Source organism: Leuciscus leuciscus, assembly GCF_965113295.1.
Source record: "Leuciscus leuciscus genome assembly, chromosome: 8".
Taxonomy (NCBI): Eukaryota; Metazoa; Chordata; class Actinopteri; order Cypriniformes; family Leuciscidae; genus Leuciscus; species Leuciscus leuciscus.
Window position 1 is genome coordinate 41,590,872 of NC_138732.1, and position 19,244 is coordinate 41,610,115.

The following is a 19,244-nucleotide window of genomic DNA, read 5'->3' on the forward strand; positions in this document are numbered from 1 at the left end:
TGAATGCTTTTACTGTCTAATGTGGGTGTCTTCAGTCTTTAAGATCCCTAAATATGATTCCCTAAGTTTTTAAAGACTTTTATAGTTTTTAATAAGACTTTAATTTTAATTATTCTTAGTTTTTAAAATGTCCTATATTAAGATCATTGCTCAAAATATTATTTTATGCAGTTACATCATTTGCACCTATTTTTTGTATTACTCAATATAATTCTGTACTGTTATACTGCATGTGTTCATTTACTTATTTTAATCTATTTCTTTTAATCCAAAAACGAGGTTTTCTCCATTAATTGTAACCAATCAAAAAGCGATTGAGATTCGGGAAGCTCTCTGATTGGTGGATCGTGGGTGAGTCGTAGCATGACGCTACAACATAACAACCTAACACAAAATCATGTGCTTTGCATTTTTGCATGATGATAAATTTAATTTTAAGTAATTAGCTCCAAAATCATCAGGCATAAACATAAATCGGCGCCTATGCTGGAACCTTATTGTGTTCAATACTGATTGTCTTTATTATTCTGCCATAAGTGTATGGGCGCCAGACTCAGAGACCGTAAATTGCAGAGACCTCAAACTCATCTATAAAAATGTTCAGCCATTTTACATTTTCTTTAAAACTTTTTCGAACTTGACATCTTCACCAAAACAGGCACACAGCAGCTAAGCGATATTGCTGGCAAAAAGTAATAAAAATAATTTTGATTAGTTGAAGCAATGCAAAGATATAAGTTAAAGCAATGGACATTTTTACAAGTTGACATAGGCTACAGTTTATCTGCTGATGCAATGCCCAACTTGACACACATACACAACAGGACTGGACTACGGAGCCCCTAAGGGGCCCAATTTGTCAACCCGATCTCACGGTAATGCGTAAGTATTTTACGAGGTGGCTAATTCGTACGAATTTATATTTGAAAAGTATATTTTTAAAGTCACCAGGAAGGACCAACCCTAACACCGAAACTTGCCCGTCACTTGGGTCTATAAACAAATCGTACGAAAACGAGTGAGGGTGTACGAATTGGCCACCTCGTAAAATACGTGTACTGCTCTGAGATTGCGTTGTGGAAACGCAAAAGCGCTGACTTAAGTCAATATTATTTTTGTTCACCATGTCACTAGAGGCTTCGTAATATTCAATTCAATATTCGTAATATTAGGGCACACTCAAGGTTCACACAAGGTGAAATTCCGCCAATATCGCTACAATAAATAAATAAAAAATAATAATAAACATAACTCTGAAGTTCCGAAAATGAATAAAAACTATTTTAAAGATATTTTTTTATGATAATCTAAAAACTTCACCGTTAAAAAACGTACACCTAGTCCATTTGTAAGAGTCAGACCTTTACCAAATTTTGCGCACATCAGTTCTATGCTGACAAAAAAAAAAAAAAAGTTATCAATAGAATTACGAATCTTAAATAGTTTAGGAGATAGGCCTACAGTTTTTATGTTTGTCAGGTATGATGATTGATGACCCATTATGACTATTGGGCTATGCCTATATTTTTGTGTCCTCAAAAACATCTGAGAATAAGTCATTCTGAGCAAACACGCTTTAGTTTCATAAATTATGATGTTCGATCGGCAAAAAGCGAATTCTAAACTATCAGCCATTTCAACTGAAAGCTGTGATATTAATGTTGTCTACTAGAGGGAGCCACAGGATCAGGGTTACCCTCTCAGCGAAGATTCAAGCTGTTAACCCACGTCATAAGACACATTTGAATCGATGACAGTTGTTGTTACTGTTCTTTCAAGCATTTCATAGAAAGAAAGAAAGAAAGAAAGAAAGAAAGAAAGAAAGAAAGAAAGAAATAGTCTTAAAAAAAGATTCGATACAATTCGAATTAAATTTTATTTGAATTTACACTGTTTCTCTCTAAACATTTCCACAGACCCGTAGCCTCTTCAACCACACTTTTAAAACCCCTGAAACCAAAGACTTTATATAAAATGACTTATGAAGCCCGCTTTCTCATCAGTGCTCCAGTTTAGCGCCATTCGCTTCTGCCTCAATCCTACGGATTCTCTTCTGTCTAGACAGTAGTGTACACTCTCCTTGCTATCCAAGTCTAATGGAAAAAAGAGTAACATTTTAGGTAGGCTACATCTGAATATTATTTAACTAAACAAAACATTTTAGAAAACACTTCTGGGCATCAGTTGTGTATTTTGGGCGTCATAAACGCTGCTGTCTAAGTAGGCAGCTCGCTAGGTAATGAGACACAGTCAGAATCAGCGTTCTCTACTCTCATTGGCTGATCTTCTCATGCTATGCTAAGTTCGGGAAATGTGCTTAACTGAGGATTAACTAACCTGTTGCCACCAACATACCCCTCGAAATAGGCGTCTTCCTATAATAGGAGTTGAACTGAATGTTTGTCGTGTGCACTGATTAGCGACTGTTACTATTAGCGGGCTGTACTGGCCAGTTAACTTCAGCTAGCCTGTTAGCATCAGAGTGTATTATAATGGAGGACTTTAAACCAAAACACTGGAATAAACCACGACCTGGAGCTTTCCTGTGGGTTCAGTGACAGGTGTGTATTGTGTTGTTTACGTGTAATGTCATTTATACTTAGCAAGGCTGTGTATTGAATCATTCTTCTGCTAAATATTAATAATTTGCCTTTATTTACGCGGATTAGAGATGAAAGATGCCCTTTGAGATGAACAGGTAAGCTCTCAGATGTACTGTTGTTATGATTGTGTTGTTTCTGTGGTTTATTATGTGATATATATTGTGTGTGTGTGTCCAGGAGAGATGGCTCAGTCATCAGGAGGATCTCAGGAGGAACACACTCACACACACACAGGTGCCAACTTCACCTTTTAATCTCTCTTATTGCCTTTAAAACGGGATACTGGCACAGTCTCGCTAATACCAGCTTTATAGGTCGCACTTGTAACCTTCCAAATTGCCTTGAATTTTCTTTGGCTAATGTTGACTTTTGATTGTTGCATAAACTACCTGTCAAACGTCACCTACAATACCGTTCAAAAGTTCGGGGTTGGTAAGATTTTTTTATGTTTTTGAAAAAAGTTTGACATATGAAATAATAGGTAAAGTATGATAAACATCTCAGTTTTATTCAGAGACTCAAATTGAGCAAAAAGCATGAATTTTGGTGCGGATATTGATATGGACAAGATTAAATTCTGATGGGACTGAACTACATAGTACCTTTAAAATGAAGATTTTAAAAGTAAAGTTTATTAAGAATGATAATCTAGAAGGATATCTTGAATACTTTTGGACTTACAAGCATGACAACTTTAGAAAAGGAATATTTATGGGACTCGGACAGGAATGTTTTATGCAAGTGAGTTGATAGAAAAACACAAGATATACATTTCTAGTTTCAACATTGTGTTCTTTAGATATTCCTCTTTAAATGCAACAAGTATCAGCTGTATGCAAAGTGACCCACATTTGGTTTTTGACCACTGAAAATGTGTCAACTTTACTCACTGAGCCGCATTAAGATCTCCATATCTCTGGGATTGAACCATATAGGGCCTTTAAAATGAAGATACCAAAATAAACGTTTGATAAAACCAGAATCTAAAAGGATGTTAAGATATATATATATATATATTTTTTTTTTTTCTAGAGTTACAGGCGTCCAAACTTGAGGCAAAAAACACAATAAGTGATTTTTTTCCATTTTTGAACTGTCACTGTTGGCATATAATGCAACAAAGATTGATGAAGTCAACAGATTTTACTAATAGATCTACCAATCTCTGTGTAAAAATTAAATAACGATGCCGCCATCTTTCTAAAGTAATTTTTACACCCCTGTAATTTGGCTCCAAATCTCAGGTTAAAATGGTACTCAGTAAATCTCAGTAAAACACAGTAAAAAAGTCTGTGACTTTTAATATTTTGGCTTTCATCGCTATTTATATTTGTCTTTCTACCGAAAAAAAATTACATAAATAACAATATCTGCCAATAATGTCTTAGTAAGATCATATTTAAATGATCAAAGTTCTGTAGTTTTAAAACATATAATGCAATACAATACAATGATGATTGAGAGATGAACAAATAAACCTTCCTCAAAAGCCTGATGATCACATTTGACACACCAGGCGTTTATGGCTCATTTAGTCTGATATAGTGAGAAAACGGAGGAAAAAACAGCTCAATTTTATTTAGAGGCTCAAACTGAGCAAAAATACGCAATTGTGCAGATGCTGTTTTGTTTTTGTTTTTTTTATGGACAAAAAGTAAGATGAAATTCTGATGCTTGTAAAGGAAATCAATGAGATCTTAAAATGCATATCAGTCGTCAGTCTCTGCCTATAATAAGATGATCTTGAAATGCTTAGTTTTATGATCTAAGCTCTGTAGTTTTAAAACATAATGCAATGCAATACAGTGATGATTGAGAGATGAACAAATAAACATTTTTTAAGTTATACTTGAAGGCCTTGTACATGCTAAAAGTATGAGCTATCGGATAGATGACAGAAGGCTTGTGGAAGGGTTTTCTTGCAAAGTTTGGATCGTGTTGATCATTCAGTATCAACATGATAAATGGATCAACATGATCATTGATGTTGATACAGTTGTAAGGGTTAAGCTCACCAAAGCTGCATTCATTTGATCAAAAATACCATAAAACTACAATTTATTGCCATTTTAAAATAGCGGTTTTCAACGTGAATATGTTGTAAAGTGTAATTTATTCCTGTGAATATACTCAAAGCTGAATTTACAGCATCATTACTCCAGTCTTCAGTGTCACATGATCCTTCAGAAATCATTCTAATATGATGATCTCGAAACATTATGAAAGAACAGAAATGGAAGTAGCGACCCAAAAATACAGCATTGAACGAGAAGGACACAATGATTTTTTTGTGCTGCTTTCATGTAGGGAAATTCTGATCAAAAGATTAAAAGTTCAGGGCTGCGTTTCCCGAAACCTTCTTGACGCTACGTCGTTCTTAAGTTACACCTTAAGCTGTACCTTATCGTTAATACGTGTTTCCCGAAACGTTCTTAGTTAAGCATACCTTCTGTAAGTCATGCGTTCGTGAGGTTGGTCTGGACCACTCTTAGCTTCACCTTATCACTGTTGCAGGGCTATACGAATATAATCCTGAAGTTTTAATACACCCAGACAGTGTTCAGTTAGGCTAATTCAAGTGTTTTCATGCAAAGAATAAAATTGTCATTACACTGATTGTTGTTAGATTTGTATTATGTTATCCAAAGGTACATCAGCTGGCAAACCATTAAAGGCATAATAGTCTAAAGGGAATGATAGTGGTGGGGAGTTTGCTCAAACTATGTCAGCGAAACATCGCATAGTTGTGCTAAAAGACGGCGCCATCCAGTGAAAGCATAGGCTACTGTCAGTTAAGTCCTATTCAGACGCTAATTGTTTCTCATGGGCTCGTAACAGGGGTTAGTCAGTGATTTTAGTGCCGTCCGAATCCATAATATCAGTGTTTTTTCTCACTCAACCTGTGTAAAAATCCCTGACCAAATGACCTACAGTTTTTTGACAAACAGGTCGTGTGGGGATTTAATTGCCGTCTGAATCCACATCTCTGAGTTTACAAGAAGAGATTCAAAATTCATTGTTTAAATCCTTTTTGATCACTGCCGAGCACCGTACATAAGATGTACACTTTTATTACTGAAATGCTGGAAAGTATTTACAAGAACAATATTTCATTGCAGCTCCACCTCAGCGAACAAAAATGGGAAAGAGATGAAAGCACGTACAAATTTGAAATGGTTATTATGGCAGCAATATGTGATACAATTTTAAAATATGTAGGCTAGGCTATTATAGGCTATTATAGTTTAGATAATTTTTTATAATATCCCATGAGTCCTAATAAATGCAATTTCGACTATTTCTGAAGTGCTTCTTTTATAAAGACCGCCGCTTTCTCACATAAACAGCCCCTGCACGAGAGAATAACTGATTCCCGAGCCGTCGACATCAGCAGATTCAGCAGCATCTCCACGGACAGCACCGGGTAACGTCGCACGTAAGAAGGCGTATCTTAAGCAGCTTCCTACCATATGGTTCGGGTAACACGCCTATACCTTTAGTTAAGTTATACTTTGAGTCGTCGTAGCGCGCTAAGAGACAACGCTATCGGGAAACGCAGCCCTGATCATTCAGTCCAGTACTGAGTGTTGAAACCTTTGACTAGTGATGTCCGTTTATATTAAATGATCAAACCGGATCAGTAGAAGCCAATCAGTACCATTGAAGTCTCAACATTTGCTTGTTTTCTGACTTTCCTGATCCCAAACAGACAAAACGGACGGCTGTGCTGCTGACAGTCCTGAAAACCAGCGTTCGGATCATGGACAGGTCAAGACCCAACGACTCTCAAACACACCTGTGTATTACATCATTCACAGCATAAATCTCTCTCGAGTTATAAACCAGCAGACAAGGCGTCCTCACTCGTGTGTTATTGATAATCATATCTTTGTGTGTTTTTACAGAGCAGGCCAAGTGACCTTTCAGAGATACTTCCAGAGGAATACATATCAAATGACAAATTTGATGGTAAGTGAGATGGTAAGCCTTCTTGCACATTCAGGAAATACAAATAGATTACAGAAGTAAATATCATTTGAATGCAGAGGTCGTGACTCATTATTACTCAATAGAGTGCATTAGCCCAACTTAAGCAGTTTTTCCATTCATTTCTCCCATAGGGATTTTAAAAAAAGTCTTTGTTAAAGCGTTATGAGCCATGAACCAATCCAACCAGCTACGAGGAGAAGCATAACATTAACAATTTTTATTTGAAAGCAAAAAAAGTATTTGAAAATCAGACAAAAATACAAAGGTACAAGACTGATCTTAAAGGGTTAGTTCAGCCAAAAATGAAAGTTCTGTCAGTAATTATTCTCCCTCATGTTGTTCCAACCCTGTAAGACTTTCGTTCATCTTCGGAACACAATTTAAGATATTTGTGATGATAATCTGAGCGCTGTCTCACTCCTCCATAGGCTTCTAGGCAATTTCATTCTGCCGGCCCAGAAAAGTTAGCAAAGACATTGTTTAAAATAGTCCACGTGACTACAGTGGCTCAACCATAAGTTTATCAAGCGACGAGAATACTTTTTGTGACCTTTTGTAGGTTCCAGTCCTTGATTCTGAGGCTTTAATATTTGTGTTGTGTGGTAATACAATACTCCTCGTCGCGTCGTGCCTAACAACGCCCTTCAGCCGTGACTTATTCACGACACTAGCCTCTTGTACCTTATTGCTAACTTATTGTGCCTCTCTGTGTCCTCCCAGCTTCCTGGTACCAGGGTCCGTTCACCAGATCCCTCCAGAGGGCAGAGGCTCTGTTTCGCACGCGTTTAAACCCCAGCCTGAAGTGGCTCATGAGGCAGAAGAGCAGAGACGGCAGCTGGGACTCGGAGAGCGAGAGCTGTTCCTCCAGGAGTGTCCAGCGTTTGGGTCAGGCGTTACAGAGCCTCGGCTCTCAGTGCCTCACGCTCCACGACCCGGCGTCAGGAGCCCGTCCCTTCGGCTGCGTCACAAACCTCTCTGTCTCCTCGTCCCCTGAGGAGTTTCTCCATCACCCTCAGGCTTCAGCCTTCATCCAGCATTACTGCCAGCTTCAGCACCTGATGGAGCAGAGAGCCCAGCTGCTGTTCCTCAGCGAATACGCCCGGCGCACACACCTAGCCTCTTGTTTTGTAACTCAACTAGGCTCGGTTTTAGAGCGGACTCGTCTCCTGTTAGCCGACAGAGAGCAACCGAACTCCACATGGAGCCTCAGCCTTAAAGCTTTATGTCTAGAAATGCAGGTTCACGTAAACCACTGGGATCTCCTCAGGACTAAAGCTCGAACTGATCACAGTCTCCGGCGTGTGCTTTTCACCCGAGTCGAAGCGCTCGCGTCAATGCGGCGAACGCTAAATCTGTTAGGCTCACAGGCGGTGTTTTTAATGGAGCAGTGCATTCACACGGCTCTCCGTGCCCTAGCCGAGGCCCAGCCGGATCGCGTGCCTCGAGACGCTCTAGTGGACCTGCTGTGTGCCGTCGAGCTCTTCAACCAGATCCTTCAGGACAAGAGGAGCTCAGGGCTCGACTTCGGCTCAGACTGGCTTCAAAACGCCAGACCGTTCCCCGTCGAGCGGCTAATGATGGTTCTGGCCCGGAGTCAAGCGAAGAAAGCCGCCGAGCAACTTTACACATGGTCTTCCCAGCAGAGTAACCTCCTACATATCGCAAACAACCCTCGAGTTGTATCCTCACCCGCGATAAACACACACATCGAAGCTGCTGTTGACGAGGCGTCCCGGAAACCCGTTCATAGCCTCTGGTCCTCGAATCTTCCCTTCGCTTCCTTCATCTCTCGAGACCGAGAGTGTCTCGATACTCTCTTTCAAGTCCTAGTGACTTCCACCAATCTCTTAGCTTCGCATATTCCCAGGAAACCTGCGTTGGATCTGGAGGACTCTATGGTGATCTGTCGACGGGCCAGTGAAGGAGAGGAGAGGCATCTGAACCGACCCAGAATGCCCTGCAGGACGGTCTGTGTGGATCTGGGGCAGATCAAGCTCTTCTCTCACTATAAGGAGCTGCTGTGGAGGGAGTTCGGGGAGGCAGTCGCACGACACTTTCGTTATCAGTCGTGCAACAGCGCTCTGGGAAGCCTCAACCTGTGGAACGATGAGGCGCTGGTGCTTTTGGTCTCGTGGCTCAGGCATTCGTGTGTGGAAGGTACTGATGGGGTTGAATGTGTGTCAACTGTCAATCAAATGTGTGTAATGTGTTTTGAGAAGATATGAAATGCTAATGGTTGAATCTTTTGCAAAGAAATGGCTGGGTCATATTTCACATCATAATTGGTTACACTTTATTTGGTAACACTTTATTTTAAGGTGTCATTGTTACAGTGTAATTATACATTTAACTACTGAGTAATAATAATTAACTATATGTACTTACATAGGGGTTAGGGTATAGGGTTTGCATTTTCTGCATTGAGGTTTTGACTTTTTTGTTATTCTGAAATCAAAGTTGTTTTCAAGGTTTGTTTTACATCTTTTTCCATTCCTTTTGTGTCTTTCTAGACCTTGTTCCAGAAGAATGTAAAGAAAGTTTGAGCAATTTCTGCTCTCGTGTTTTGTCGACTGCCGCCTTCACACGGTGGGATGAGAGTGAGTAGTGTTTATCTTCACATTATGACCCCTCAGATGAGTCTTCGGAGGTGAGAGTGGTGTTGTTGTGTGGTTGTGTTGCAGTGATGTGTTTGTCGCTGGGCTCGGGACTGAAAGAGAAGTGTGTTCCTGCAGTAACGCATGAGAGATGTGCGGTGAGAACGGCCACTATGGATCTGATCCTCCAGCTCTTCCCTCCTCTTCACACCGTCCTGAAGCTCCTGCCCGGTAACTTCACACACACACTCCTGTCATCTTCAGTCTGATCAATGTCTGATAGACTACTAGGGTTGTCATGATGCTACACTAATGTTCAAAACTTTGAGATATTTAATGTATTTGAAGGTCTCTTCTGCTCACCAAGGCTGCATTTATTTGTTCAAAAGTACAGTAAAAATTGTGAAATATTATTACAATGTAAACCCGCTGTTTTCTATGTGAATATATATTAAAGTGTAATTTATTCCTCAGATCAAAGCTGAATTTTCAGCATCATTACTCCAGTCTTCAGTGTCACATGATCTTTCAGAAATCATTCTAATATGATGATTTGATGCTCAAGAAACATTTATGATTATTATCAATGTTTAAAACAGTTGTTGCTGCTTCATATTTTTGAGGAAACTGATATATTTATTTTTCACGATTCTTTGATGAATAGAAAGTTTTCAAGAACAGCATTTATTTGAAACCTTTTGAACATTATAAATGTCTTTACTGTCACTTTTGATCAATTTAATGCAACTTTGCTCAATGACAATATTAATTTATTAAATAAATCTTACATATGCCAAACTTTTGAATGGTAGTGTACATCATAATTTTACAGCAAAAACTAGAATGGTATATAACTAAATAAAATAAATATTATCAAATTACATTAAAATTAGTGCTGGGCAACGATTAATCATGTCCAAAATAAAAGTTTGTGTTTACATAATATATGTGTGTGTACTGTGTATAATATTTTTTTATATATAAATACACACACACATGCATGTATATATTTAAGACATTTTTGCATATATACTGTAAATATATTTATACATAATTTATATTATATACAAATATAAATATTTTACATTTAAATTGTATATAAATGCATGTATTTATATATACAAAATAATTACACACAGTACACACACACATATATTATGTAAACACAAACTTTTATTTTGGACACGATTAACGTTGCCCAGCACTAATTAAAACATATTTTGATACATTTTTCTGTTAAACATTGCTTAGAGTTTTTCCAGATAATTATTTAACTATCGTTAATAAAATAAATACCAAAGAAACAGATTACAAGCAATAATACAAATAAAATAAATAGCAAAATAATTGCGTATTGTGAAAATAATTTCCTATATTTTTATATATTATGATTTTAATATTGCTTCTGTAACGAAGTACCAGTATTGTTTCTGTCCCTAGTTTGGCCAGTGTTGAAGGTGCATGAGATCCCTGAGCTCATCCCGTTGGCACTGATGTGTTTCCCCAGGTGAGCGTGGATCCAGGAGTCTTCGGGAGACTCATCTGGGGCTGTTGTGTAGGTCAGTCGTCACTGTCCAGGCCTCGACTATCTGGGTCATGAGTAAAGCCTACCAGTTTCTGGCCTCCTGGTCCCTTGATAAGTTCCTGCTGGTCACACAAGGAGATCTCAAGGTAAATAAAAACACTCACATCCATGCATTTATATCCGTCTTTTTCTGATAAAGGATATATATTTTAATCTAACATAGGTGTGTGAATTAAATAGACACTGATTCTTATTAAAGCTGTTAAGGTTATTCAGTCAAGAGCAGTGAGTGATTTTCTCTTTGTCTTTTGTTGTTTGATTAACATTAATGACAGACGGCAGCAGGTTTATTAGGCTACTGTCACTTTAAGAGCGAATGCACTGATCCAATATACTGACACGCATCCGAACTGTTTCCATCCACTTAATTTTAAAGGGTTAATTCACCCAAAAATGAAATTTCTGTCACTAATTAATCGCCCTCATGTTGTTCCAAACCCGTAAAACCTTTGTTCATCTTCAGAACACAAATTAAGATATTTTTGATGAAATGTGAGAGGTTTCTGAACCCACATAAGCAGCAAAGTCATTGCAACATTCAAGGCCCAGAAAGGTAGTAAAGACATCGTTAAAATAGTCCATGTGTCTTTCAGTTGAGTATTAAATATACAACTGTATAGTTTGAAGGGCTGTATTACTGTATGGTTTGCATTATTTAGTAATTTATTATGTTGCTTCCCAATTGATGTTTTTTCTTTTTTCGTGTAATGTTTGCTGCTACTATTGTGGATGTAATTTCCTGTTTGTTTGTTTAAAAAATTTTTTTTTTTAAATCATTAGTTGATTGTATTTGATTTACAGGATTTTGGGTACCAAAATTGCTGTAATAAGTCCATGTGACTACAGTGGTTTAAATGTAATGTTATGAAGTGGCGAGAATACTTTTTGTCTGCATACAAAATTGTCTTCAGAAGAGAAGTGAAGAAATTGTTGAATAAAGTTGTTATTTATGTTTTTTTGCGGACAAAAAGGATTCTTGTCGCTTCATAACATTAAGGTTATTATAGTCACATGGACTATTTTAACGATGCCTTTACTAAATTTCTGGGCCTTGAAAGTTGCAATGACTTCTGACTTTCTGAGAGGTTCAGAAACCTCTCCCATTTCATCAAAAATATCTTAATTCGTGTTCAGAAGATGAACGAAGGTCTTACAGGTTTGAAATGACATGAGGGAGAGTAATTACTGACAGAAACTTCATTTTTGGGTGAACTAACCCTTTAAGATATTATTGACTGTGTTTAAGTAAACCTTGTGTGTATTTGACAGTTATAGCAATAAGAAGATGTGATGAAGTGTGCGCACGCTTTCAGTGTCCACGCTCAGAAAGCTCAAGTCAGAATAGCATGTGAATAAAAAGCTCAACTGGCGAGGCTTTTAATGCGTGCTAATAAAAAAATATCCTGATGGTGAAGAACTGCAGTCACGTGAGCCTAGCTACCGATCATTTAAGTTTCTTTACTCTTCTTTACTCTAAGATAATTTAGTTTCTTTACTTTTAATGAAGATTATTGTGTGTTAAGCGTCTGCGTCTAGCCCTATTCGGATGGGACTAGTTTAACATGTTAAATGTGGGGCAAAGTCATTATTACCAGAGCTTCTCTGTGATTTTAGTCCCATCCGAATGTGCATCTCAGTGATCATAGTCCCATCCGAATGTGCATCTCAGTGATCATTACGGACAATGTCAGTAAAGATTCCGGCGACTTTTCCCGTGCGAATAGACCCACTGTAAATATGTACGTAAATATTCCGTAATTTCCTGTTTAAAAGTAGTTTTCCGTGGTTTTTCAAGTATGGAGACGCTTGAAAAAGCATTCAGTTTACATGTGGTTTCAACAACCAGATGCATTTACACTTGTCCAGTTTCGTCTGGAAAGCGGCCCAGACTTCCTCCTGAAGTGGTTTGAGCGATCTGATTCAAATCCGTCTCGAATGCGTTTCGGAGGGCATTTACACCTGGTCTTTTCACGATCTGAGAGCTATCCCATCACAGAAACACATGAAGTGGCCAGGTGTAAACAGCCCCTAAATGTGCTATGAATGTGAATGTACAGTGTGTGTGGTCACAATACTATAATCCCTCTTCAAAGGCAGATCGTGGAGACATTTTCATCGTTCACAATCTAAAAATCATCGTATCACACACCCCTAATGTGTAGCATGTGTTTGTGTCTGTGGTCAGGATCTGAAGGACTCGGTGGAGAGCCTGGTCCAGCTCGCTGGAGCCGTCGGCAGAGACTCAGATCAGCGTCTGATAGTTCAGCACACAGCCTCGCTCTCTCAGGCTCTCACACATCTACAGGTGAGGAAGTACAGCATCGTTACACAGTTCCTGCATAAAGACCCGTGCACACCGGGGCGATTATCGCGCGCTTTTCGCCGACGTTTAACGCCTCGTGACTAAACAAAGGGCGCCAATGGGAGTATGCACACCGACGCACAAAACGGCAGGTGTAAAAACTCCTTGGGTTCTTTTTTATTAATTTTTTTTGATGCGCCGCATTAAAAACTGGTCGACCAATGAGATTAGCGCTTTTGTTCACGTGCCTGGAGCTGCTGAAGTTACAGTTCTTGGCATACACGTAATAAATATTATGTCTATGGTACTTGGTGGAGCTCAAGCACTAAATGGTCTTGCCGAGCACACATTGATAAAAGACGACGAGGAAGATGCAACGAGGCCAGATGAATGTAGAGCTACTGGTGTCTTTGGTGTCTGAACACAAACGCCACAGCGACTACGAAAATCTCGATAAGAGGGAGTTGTTATGGAGAGGAGTCGCAGATCAAATAGGATTCAGAGAGTAAAACCTCACTCAGCGCATCGCCAGTGAAAATCGCTTGGGTGTGAACACAAAGACGCGCCGAAAAACATCTCGAAAAATGACAATTCTCACATCTTTCCAAACTTGACTTTCTTTCCTCTTTGGAACATAAAAGAAGTTTTTTTTTTTTTTTTTATACAATGAAAGTCATTTGTTTAATTTCTCATTTCATTTTTCAAAATATCTTATATGTTTCACAGAAGAAAGTAATCATGCAGGTTTGGAAGGATTTGAGGGTGAGAAAGTGATGATAGAAAATAAATTTTTTGTATGAACTACCATTGGTATGATGAAAAATTGAAACATGTAGGCCTGGTTTCACAGACAAGGCTTAGATTAAGTCAGGATCAGGCCTTAGTTCAAATAGGACATTTAGGAAGCTTTTATAAACACAATGCCTTAGAAAATACATCACTGGTGTGCATCTTGAGACAAAACAATGGCACTGACATCAGAGCAAGTTGATTTCAGTTAAAACAACTCGAACATACATTTTTGTCTGGGATTATCTTCAGCCTTGTCCATGAAACCGGGGGCAAAATTGCGCTACCATTCAAAAACAATAAAAAATGATAAACGCATTTGAACAAAAATCTGTGCTTTCTGATTCAGTTTGTCTCGTTTTGCAGGATTTCTCTGATCTCGTCCTGAGGACCTTTTCTATGGACTGTAAGAAAATGTCTGTGGAGATCTTCGAGCAAACCATGCCGTCAGCAAAACACTGGAGGATCAGTCACAGAACGGGTACAGACGCATGAGTGAACAGGGGCTTTCGCACCGGATAGTTCTAGGAACTTAGTTAAAGCAACGAGCCTCCAGGATGGTTCCCCGAGAACTAATGGTTCCCATAGGAATGTTTTCCTGGTTGCGTTCGCACCGCCAGTAGGAGCTCTGAAGTGACGTAAGACACACTTGTTGTTCTGACCTTTATTTTGACGGCGCTGAGAACACCAGTCTGAGCTCACAGCGCTCACATTCTCCGTGTTCATCAGTTCACGATCTGTCTAACAGTCTAATACGTTATAGTTAAACTGTTATACATAAATAGACAGTGATGAAGAGTTATTAGCGTATGTCGTGTGGTTGATGTCCAGTGTTGCTGAGCAGAAACACATCATGATCATGTTTCTCTTGCTCTCCTCAAAGTCGCGTTGGGTTTTCTCCTCAGTGTAAAGGTTAAGAGGCTCATCTATCACTGTTTTACATGTAGTAGAGTTAGTTTCTGGAGTAAATATATAGACTATAGTCTGTGTGTTCACAGCCTTTTTAAAAATGGCCAATCAGCGAACACTGACATCACTGTAGTTCCTATAGCGCTGGTTTAGACCGACTCTGAAGGAGGAGTAAATTAGTTCCTCCAAAGGAGTTTCTAGAACTAACATCGTTCCTAAATCCTGCGGTGCGAACACGCCGACATCAGGGAACTTCCGCCAGCAGCTCTAGGAACTATGAAGAGGTTCCTCCGGTGTGAAAGCCTCTAATGCCAGTCCTCAGTGTATTGTGTCTGTGCTTGAGAACCTTTAAATCCTCCTGTGTGTGTGGATGTCTTCAGAGTTTCCCAGCAGGCCGAGTGAGTATGCAGCGTGTGCGGCTCAGAGCGTGATCGGCCAGGTGATGGAGAGCATTCAGACCCTCCCCGATGAAGCTCGTGTTCCTGCTCTCGCAGAGGCCATGACCGCCTTCATGGAGGCCTGGATGGAGCACATACTCAAGCAGAAGATCAAGTTCAGGTGGGTGGACACACTGCCAAAAAAGATACACTTTATTTTGATGGTCCAACTACAAGTAACTACAAGTAACTACAGGTCAACTAACTCTCAATAGAGTAGACTGTGAGGTTAGGGTTGGAGTAAGTTGACATGTACACTGCGGTTCAAACCTTTGGGATCGGTAAGAATTTTTAATGTTTTTAAAATAAGTCTCTTCTGCTCATTAAGGCTGCATTTATTTATTTAAAAATACAGAAAAAAACTGTAATATTGTGAAATATTATTCTAATGTGAATCATCTTGTTTTCTATGTGAATATCTAGTAGTGTAATTTATTCCTGTGATCAAAGCTGAATTTTCAACATCATTACTCCAGTCTTCAGTGTCACATGATCCTTCAGAAATCATTCTAATATGATGAGTTGATGCTCAAGAAACATTTATGATTATTATTCATGTTGAAAAACAGTTGTGTACATTATTTTTTTTTTTTTTCAGGATTCTTTAATGAATAGAAAGTTCAAAAGAACAGCATTTAACTTTCTATTCATCAAAGAATCCTGAAAAAAAAAAAAAAGTTACATAACTCTTTTCAACATTAATAGTATTAGAATCAAATCATAATTTGTGAGCAGAAGTGACGACTTTTAAAAACATGAACAATCTTACCGATCCCAAACCTTTGACTGTCAGCGTGTGTATGTGTGTGTGGTGGAGTAATGGACTGGACGCTAGCGCTTCACTGTGTGTTAACGTGATCTGATCCTTCGCACAGCATTCAGGGAGCTCTGCAGCTGAAGCAGGACTTCGACTCGATCCGAGACCTCGTTCGCTCAGAGGAGTACCGTCTCTCGGAGGAGCTGCTCCAGAAGCTGCTGTCCCTGCGTGTGTTTCATCAGGTGGATAATGCGATCGTGTGCCTGCTTCAGCAACCAGTGGCCAAACCCTACCTGCCCCCCCGCAGCTGGGAGCCCTTCAGACACTGCTGTGAGTTCACTCACACAATCATCACTCAACACAGAATTAAAGGGGTGGTTGATTATGATTTGACTTTTCTAACTTTAGTTAGTGTGTAAAGTTGCTGTTTGAGCATAAACAACATCTGCAAAGTTACAACACTCAAAGTTCAAAGCAAAGGGAGATATTTGCTTTTAAAGAAATTGCTTTTTAAGGACTATATCAAACAGCCGGTATAGACTACACGAGCTTCCTCCTGTGTTAGTGACATCACTAACCCTAAAATTTACATAAACCCCGCCCCCTTAACACGATTTATAGATTATCAATGACTAGAAGACAGTTAACTACACATCGGCAACATAAATTCATCAACTAACCATTCAGAAGTGTCCTGTTGCTTCTACATGTTGTCACTTCTTATTGAGTCTCTCCATTATTGTCTGACTCTGGTTGGAACATAAAAGGCTAAACGTTTTTGAAATTTTCAGTGTGTGTCTGTGTGAGGTATTTGGAGCTGCTAACACACACACACACACACACACACACACACACACACACACACACACACACACACACAAGCTCTTGAAGCTCCGCCCTCTGTGCCGGGAGCAGCAGCTCATTTGCATTTAAAGGGACCGACACAAAAACGGTGTGTTTTTGCTCACCCTCAAAAAGTGACAACTTTAACATGCTGTATAAAAATATCTGTGGGGCATTTTAAGCTAAAATTTCACATACACACTCTGTGGACATCAGAGACTTATTTTACATCTTGTAAAAAGGGCATTATACCACCCCTTTAACATTCATCATTCACTCACCCTCCTGTCATTCCTAACCATGTGAGTTTGGTTCATCTTTCATCTTTGAAACCAAATCAATCTAATTTTAATGAAACTTGAGCAGTATCTCCTTTGAAAGTCCAGGGGTCTCATTTATAAAACCGTGCGAACACCAGAACCTGCGCAAAATTCCCTTTATAATCCCAGTCAGTGGAAGATTGTGGCACGTGCGTCTCCTCCCAGAAATAACCATATATGAAGCTTACAATGCCTCGCTTTCTTCATCTGCATATAATTTGCATATGGAATTTCATTGATAAAAATAATTTAGTATTCTATCCTTGCCTGGTTTTTGAATAAATAAATCAAGTAGTATAATATAGCTGCGAGCAGCGATGACGGGCCCAAGCCGGTGGCACCGCCACCCTCGTGCCTTTATACCCGAGCATAAAAGAGCCTACTTCCATAGGAATTCATTGAAAACGCTCGCTCTGCTCCGCACCATTATCAATGTCCGTGCGGACGAACATATTTTACTTTCGTTCTTAAGTTAGCGATTTAAAAGCCCCCAGTGGTGTCACACGTCGATTAACCGGTGGTAAAATATTCTCAGTCACATACTGAGAGTAGTATATTCTCTAGTATATTTTTAGATACAATAGGCCTACCTGATTATCACCTTCTCCCTTTCAGGGCTTGGGCCCTAAATACATTTCAAAAAAAGTTTTTCTCAATCTTTTCCAATGGCCAAATAGTATTTTTTAATTGCTTTATATTTTTTATGGAAACAGATTTATTTGCACAAAATTATTTTCTCAGACCATTAATTCTGCTGTTATCATTCGCTAAGCAAACATTAAAACACAGCATGCCACAGAAAAGGAGTGTTCAAAAGCACTACAAATATTTATTTATAGATTTGTTTTATATTAGAAATATATTATAGTTTAAAGTAATTTCTGACAGAATTGTCATTTCTGGGTGAACTAACCCTTTAACCCCATGTGCCGTGTCCCTCAGGCCCGAGCAGCGCTCAGGTGATGGATCAGGCGGCGGGAGGTCTCCATAATCTGGAGAGCATGGATGTGCAGGCGGCGTGGCACCAGGCTCTGACCCAAGCCGAGAGCTCGCTGACCCCAGACCTGCTGACCCCCCCGCCCGAGTCCTGCGAGCCCTACCTGGCCTCGGCGCAGCAGGAGTGGCTGGACCTGCGGATACACACCGGCTCCCGCTGGAGGCTCCCGGGCCTGCAGTGCTTCACCAGATCTGAGCCCTAGACAGAGACACTGAGAGCATGAGGGGGTCCTGCACTGAGAGCGTGAGGGGGTCCTGGACTGAGAGCGCTCGTCTTTACTGTGGAAAACTCAGAGAAACAATGTTACTGTTCATGCCTTTCTGAATAAAACATATTTCACATATATTCATTTTAATTTTATTTTATATTTTGTCCGTTGCCAAAGTACTGAAATGCTGAATAATTTTAATTGTAATATTTGATTAAGATTTTACTGATTTTTATTTTTTACACATTATTAGGGGTGTAACGATTCCCTCATATCATGATTCGATGCATATCAAGATACTGAACTCACGATACGACATTATTGCGATACTCCAAGACATGATAGAAGATTAACAAAAAAATTTACTGTTGATTAAAAAGCTAAATTTGTGTGTTTAAATGAATAGTCTTGAACTTGGTGTTGGAAACCCAAAGGGCAGTAGAGACACCAGAATAACAATATTCATGACTGAAAATACAGAATTATTTTAGACGAACATGCTTGAACTCTGTCACTGACTAGATATATTTAAAATATTGTCAGCCACTTTTACTGGTAACATCAGACATCTGGCATTATCAGGACACTCAAATATTCCCCCAGCGCATTATTATACATTATATGCAACATTATATATGTAAGGGATAATGTAGAGCGAGGCGGTTGTTATAGCGAATACAACCGAATCAGCCTGTCGGGGTTGTATTCGCTATAACAACCGCCTCGCTCTACATTATCACGCTTATTACATGGCTACCTACCAAATAAATCAATAATTTGACACCAAATATTGATTTAAAAACGATTGTATTGCTTCCGCTAAAGTAAATAGTCAATTCTGTCTCTACGGTTAGAATCCTGCGTCCATAGCAACGCTCTGTTTTTCATGGCAACGGCATACTTATGAACA

General features: G+C 39.2%; 1 protein-coding gene and 1 long non-coding RNA gene across 3 annotated transcripts in view; both read left to right on the plus strand.

The window, feature by feature from the left end:
* Window positions 1–19,244, plus strand: part of LOC309505166 — a 172,453-nt gene that overhangs the window by 124,488 nt on the left and 28,721 nt on the right. The window lies entirely within an intron of this gene.
* On the plus strand, window positions 2,290–18,469 carry ccdc142 (coiled-coil domain containing 142). Of its 2 annotated transcripts, none has more exons than XM_082178285.1 (14): window positions 2,290–2,570; window positions 2,670–2,698; window positions 2,781–2,837; window positions 6,313–6,371; window positions 6,509–6,572; window positions 7,314–8,750; window positions 9,104–9,190; window positions 9,275–9,418; window positions 10,695–10,858; window positions 12,958–13,077; window positions 14,230–14,344; window positions 15,153–15,330; window positions 16,085–16,296; window positions 18,072–18,469. In XM_082178285.1, the coding sequence occupies exons 3-14, from the start codon at window positions 2,786–2,788 to the stop codon at window positions 18,326–18,328; spliced, it is 2,889 nt and encodes a 962-aa protein (XP_082034411.1). In that variant the 5' UTR covers window positions 2,290–2,570; window positions 2,670–2,698; window positions 2,781–2,785; the 3' UTR covers window positions 18,329–18,469. The 2 variants fall into 2 exon arrangements, with proteins under 2 accessions (XP_082034411.1, XP_082034412.1); XM_082178286.1 differs by having other exon boundaries at window positions 2,290–2,561.

Bases quoted from the DNA above. Each gene is read 5' to 3' on its own strand.
- ccdc142 (XM_082178285.1), top strand. From the start codon at position 2,786: ATGGCTCAGTCATCAGGAGGATCTCAGGAGGAACACACTCACACACAC. The intron at 6,573-7,313 runs GTAAGTGAGATG...GTGTCCTCCCAG, and splicing joins ATCAAATGACAAATTTGATG to CTTCCTGGTACCAGGGTCCG. The intron at 9,419-10,694 runs GTAACTTCACAC...GTGTTTCCCCAG, and splicing joins CGTCCTGAAGCTCCTGCCCG to GTGAGCGTGGATCCAGGAGT.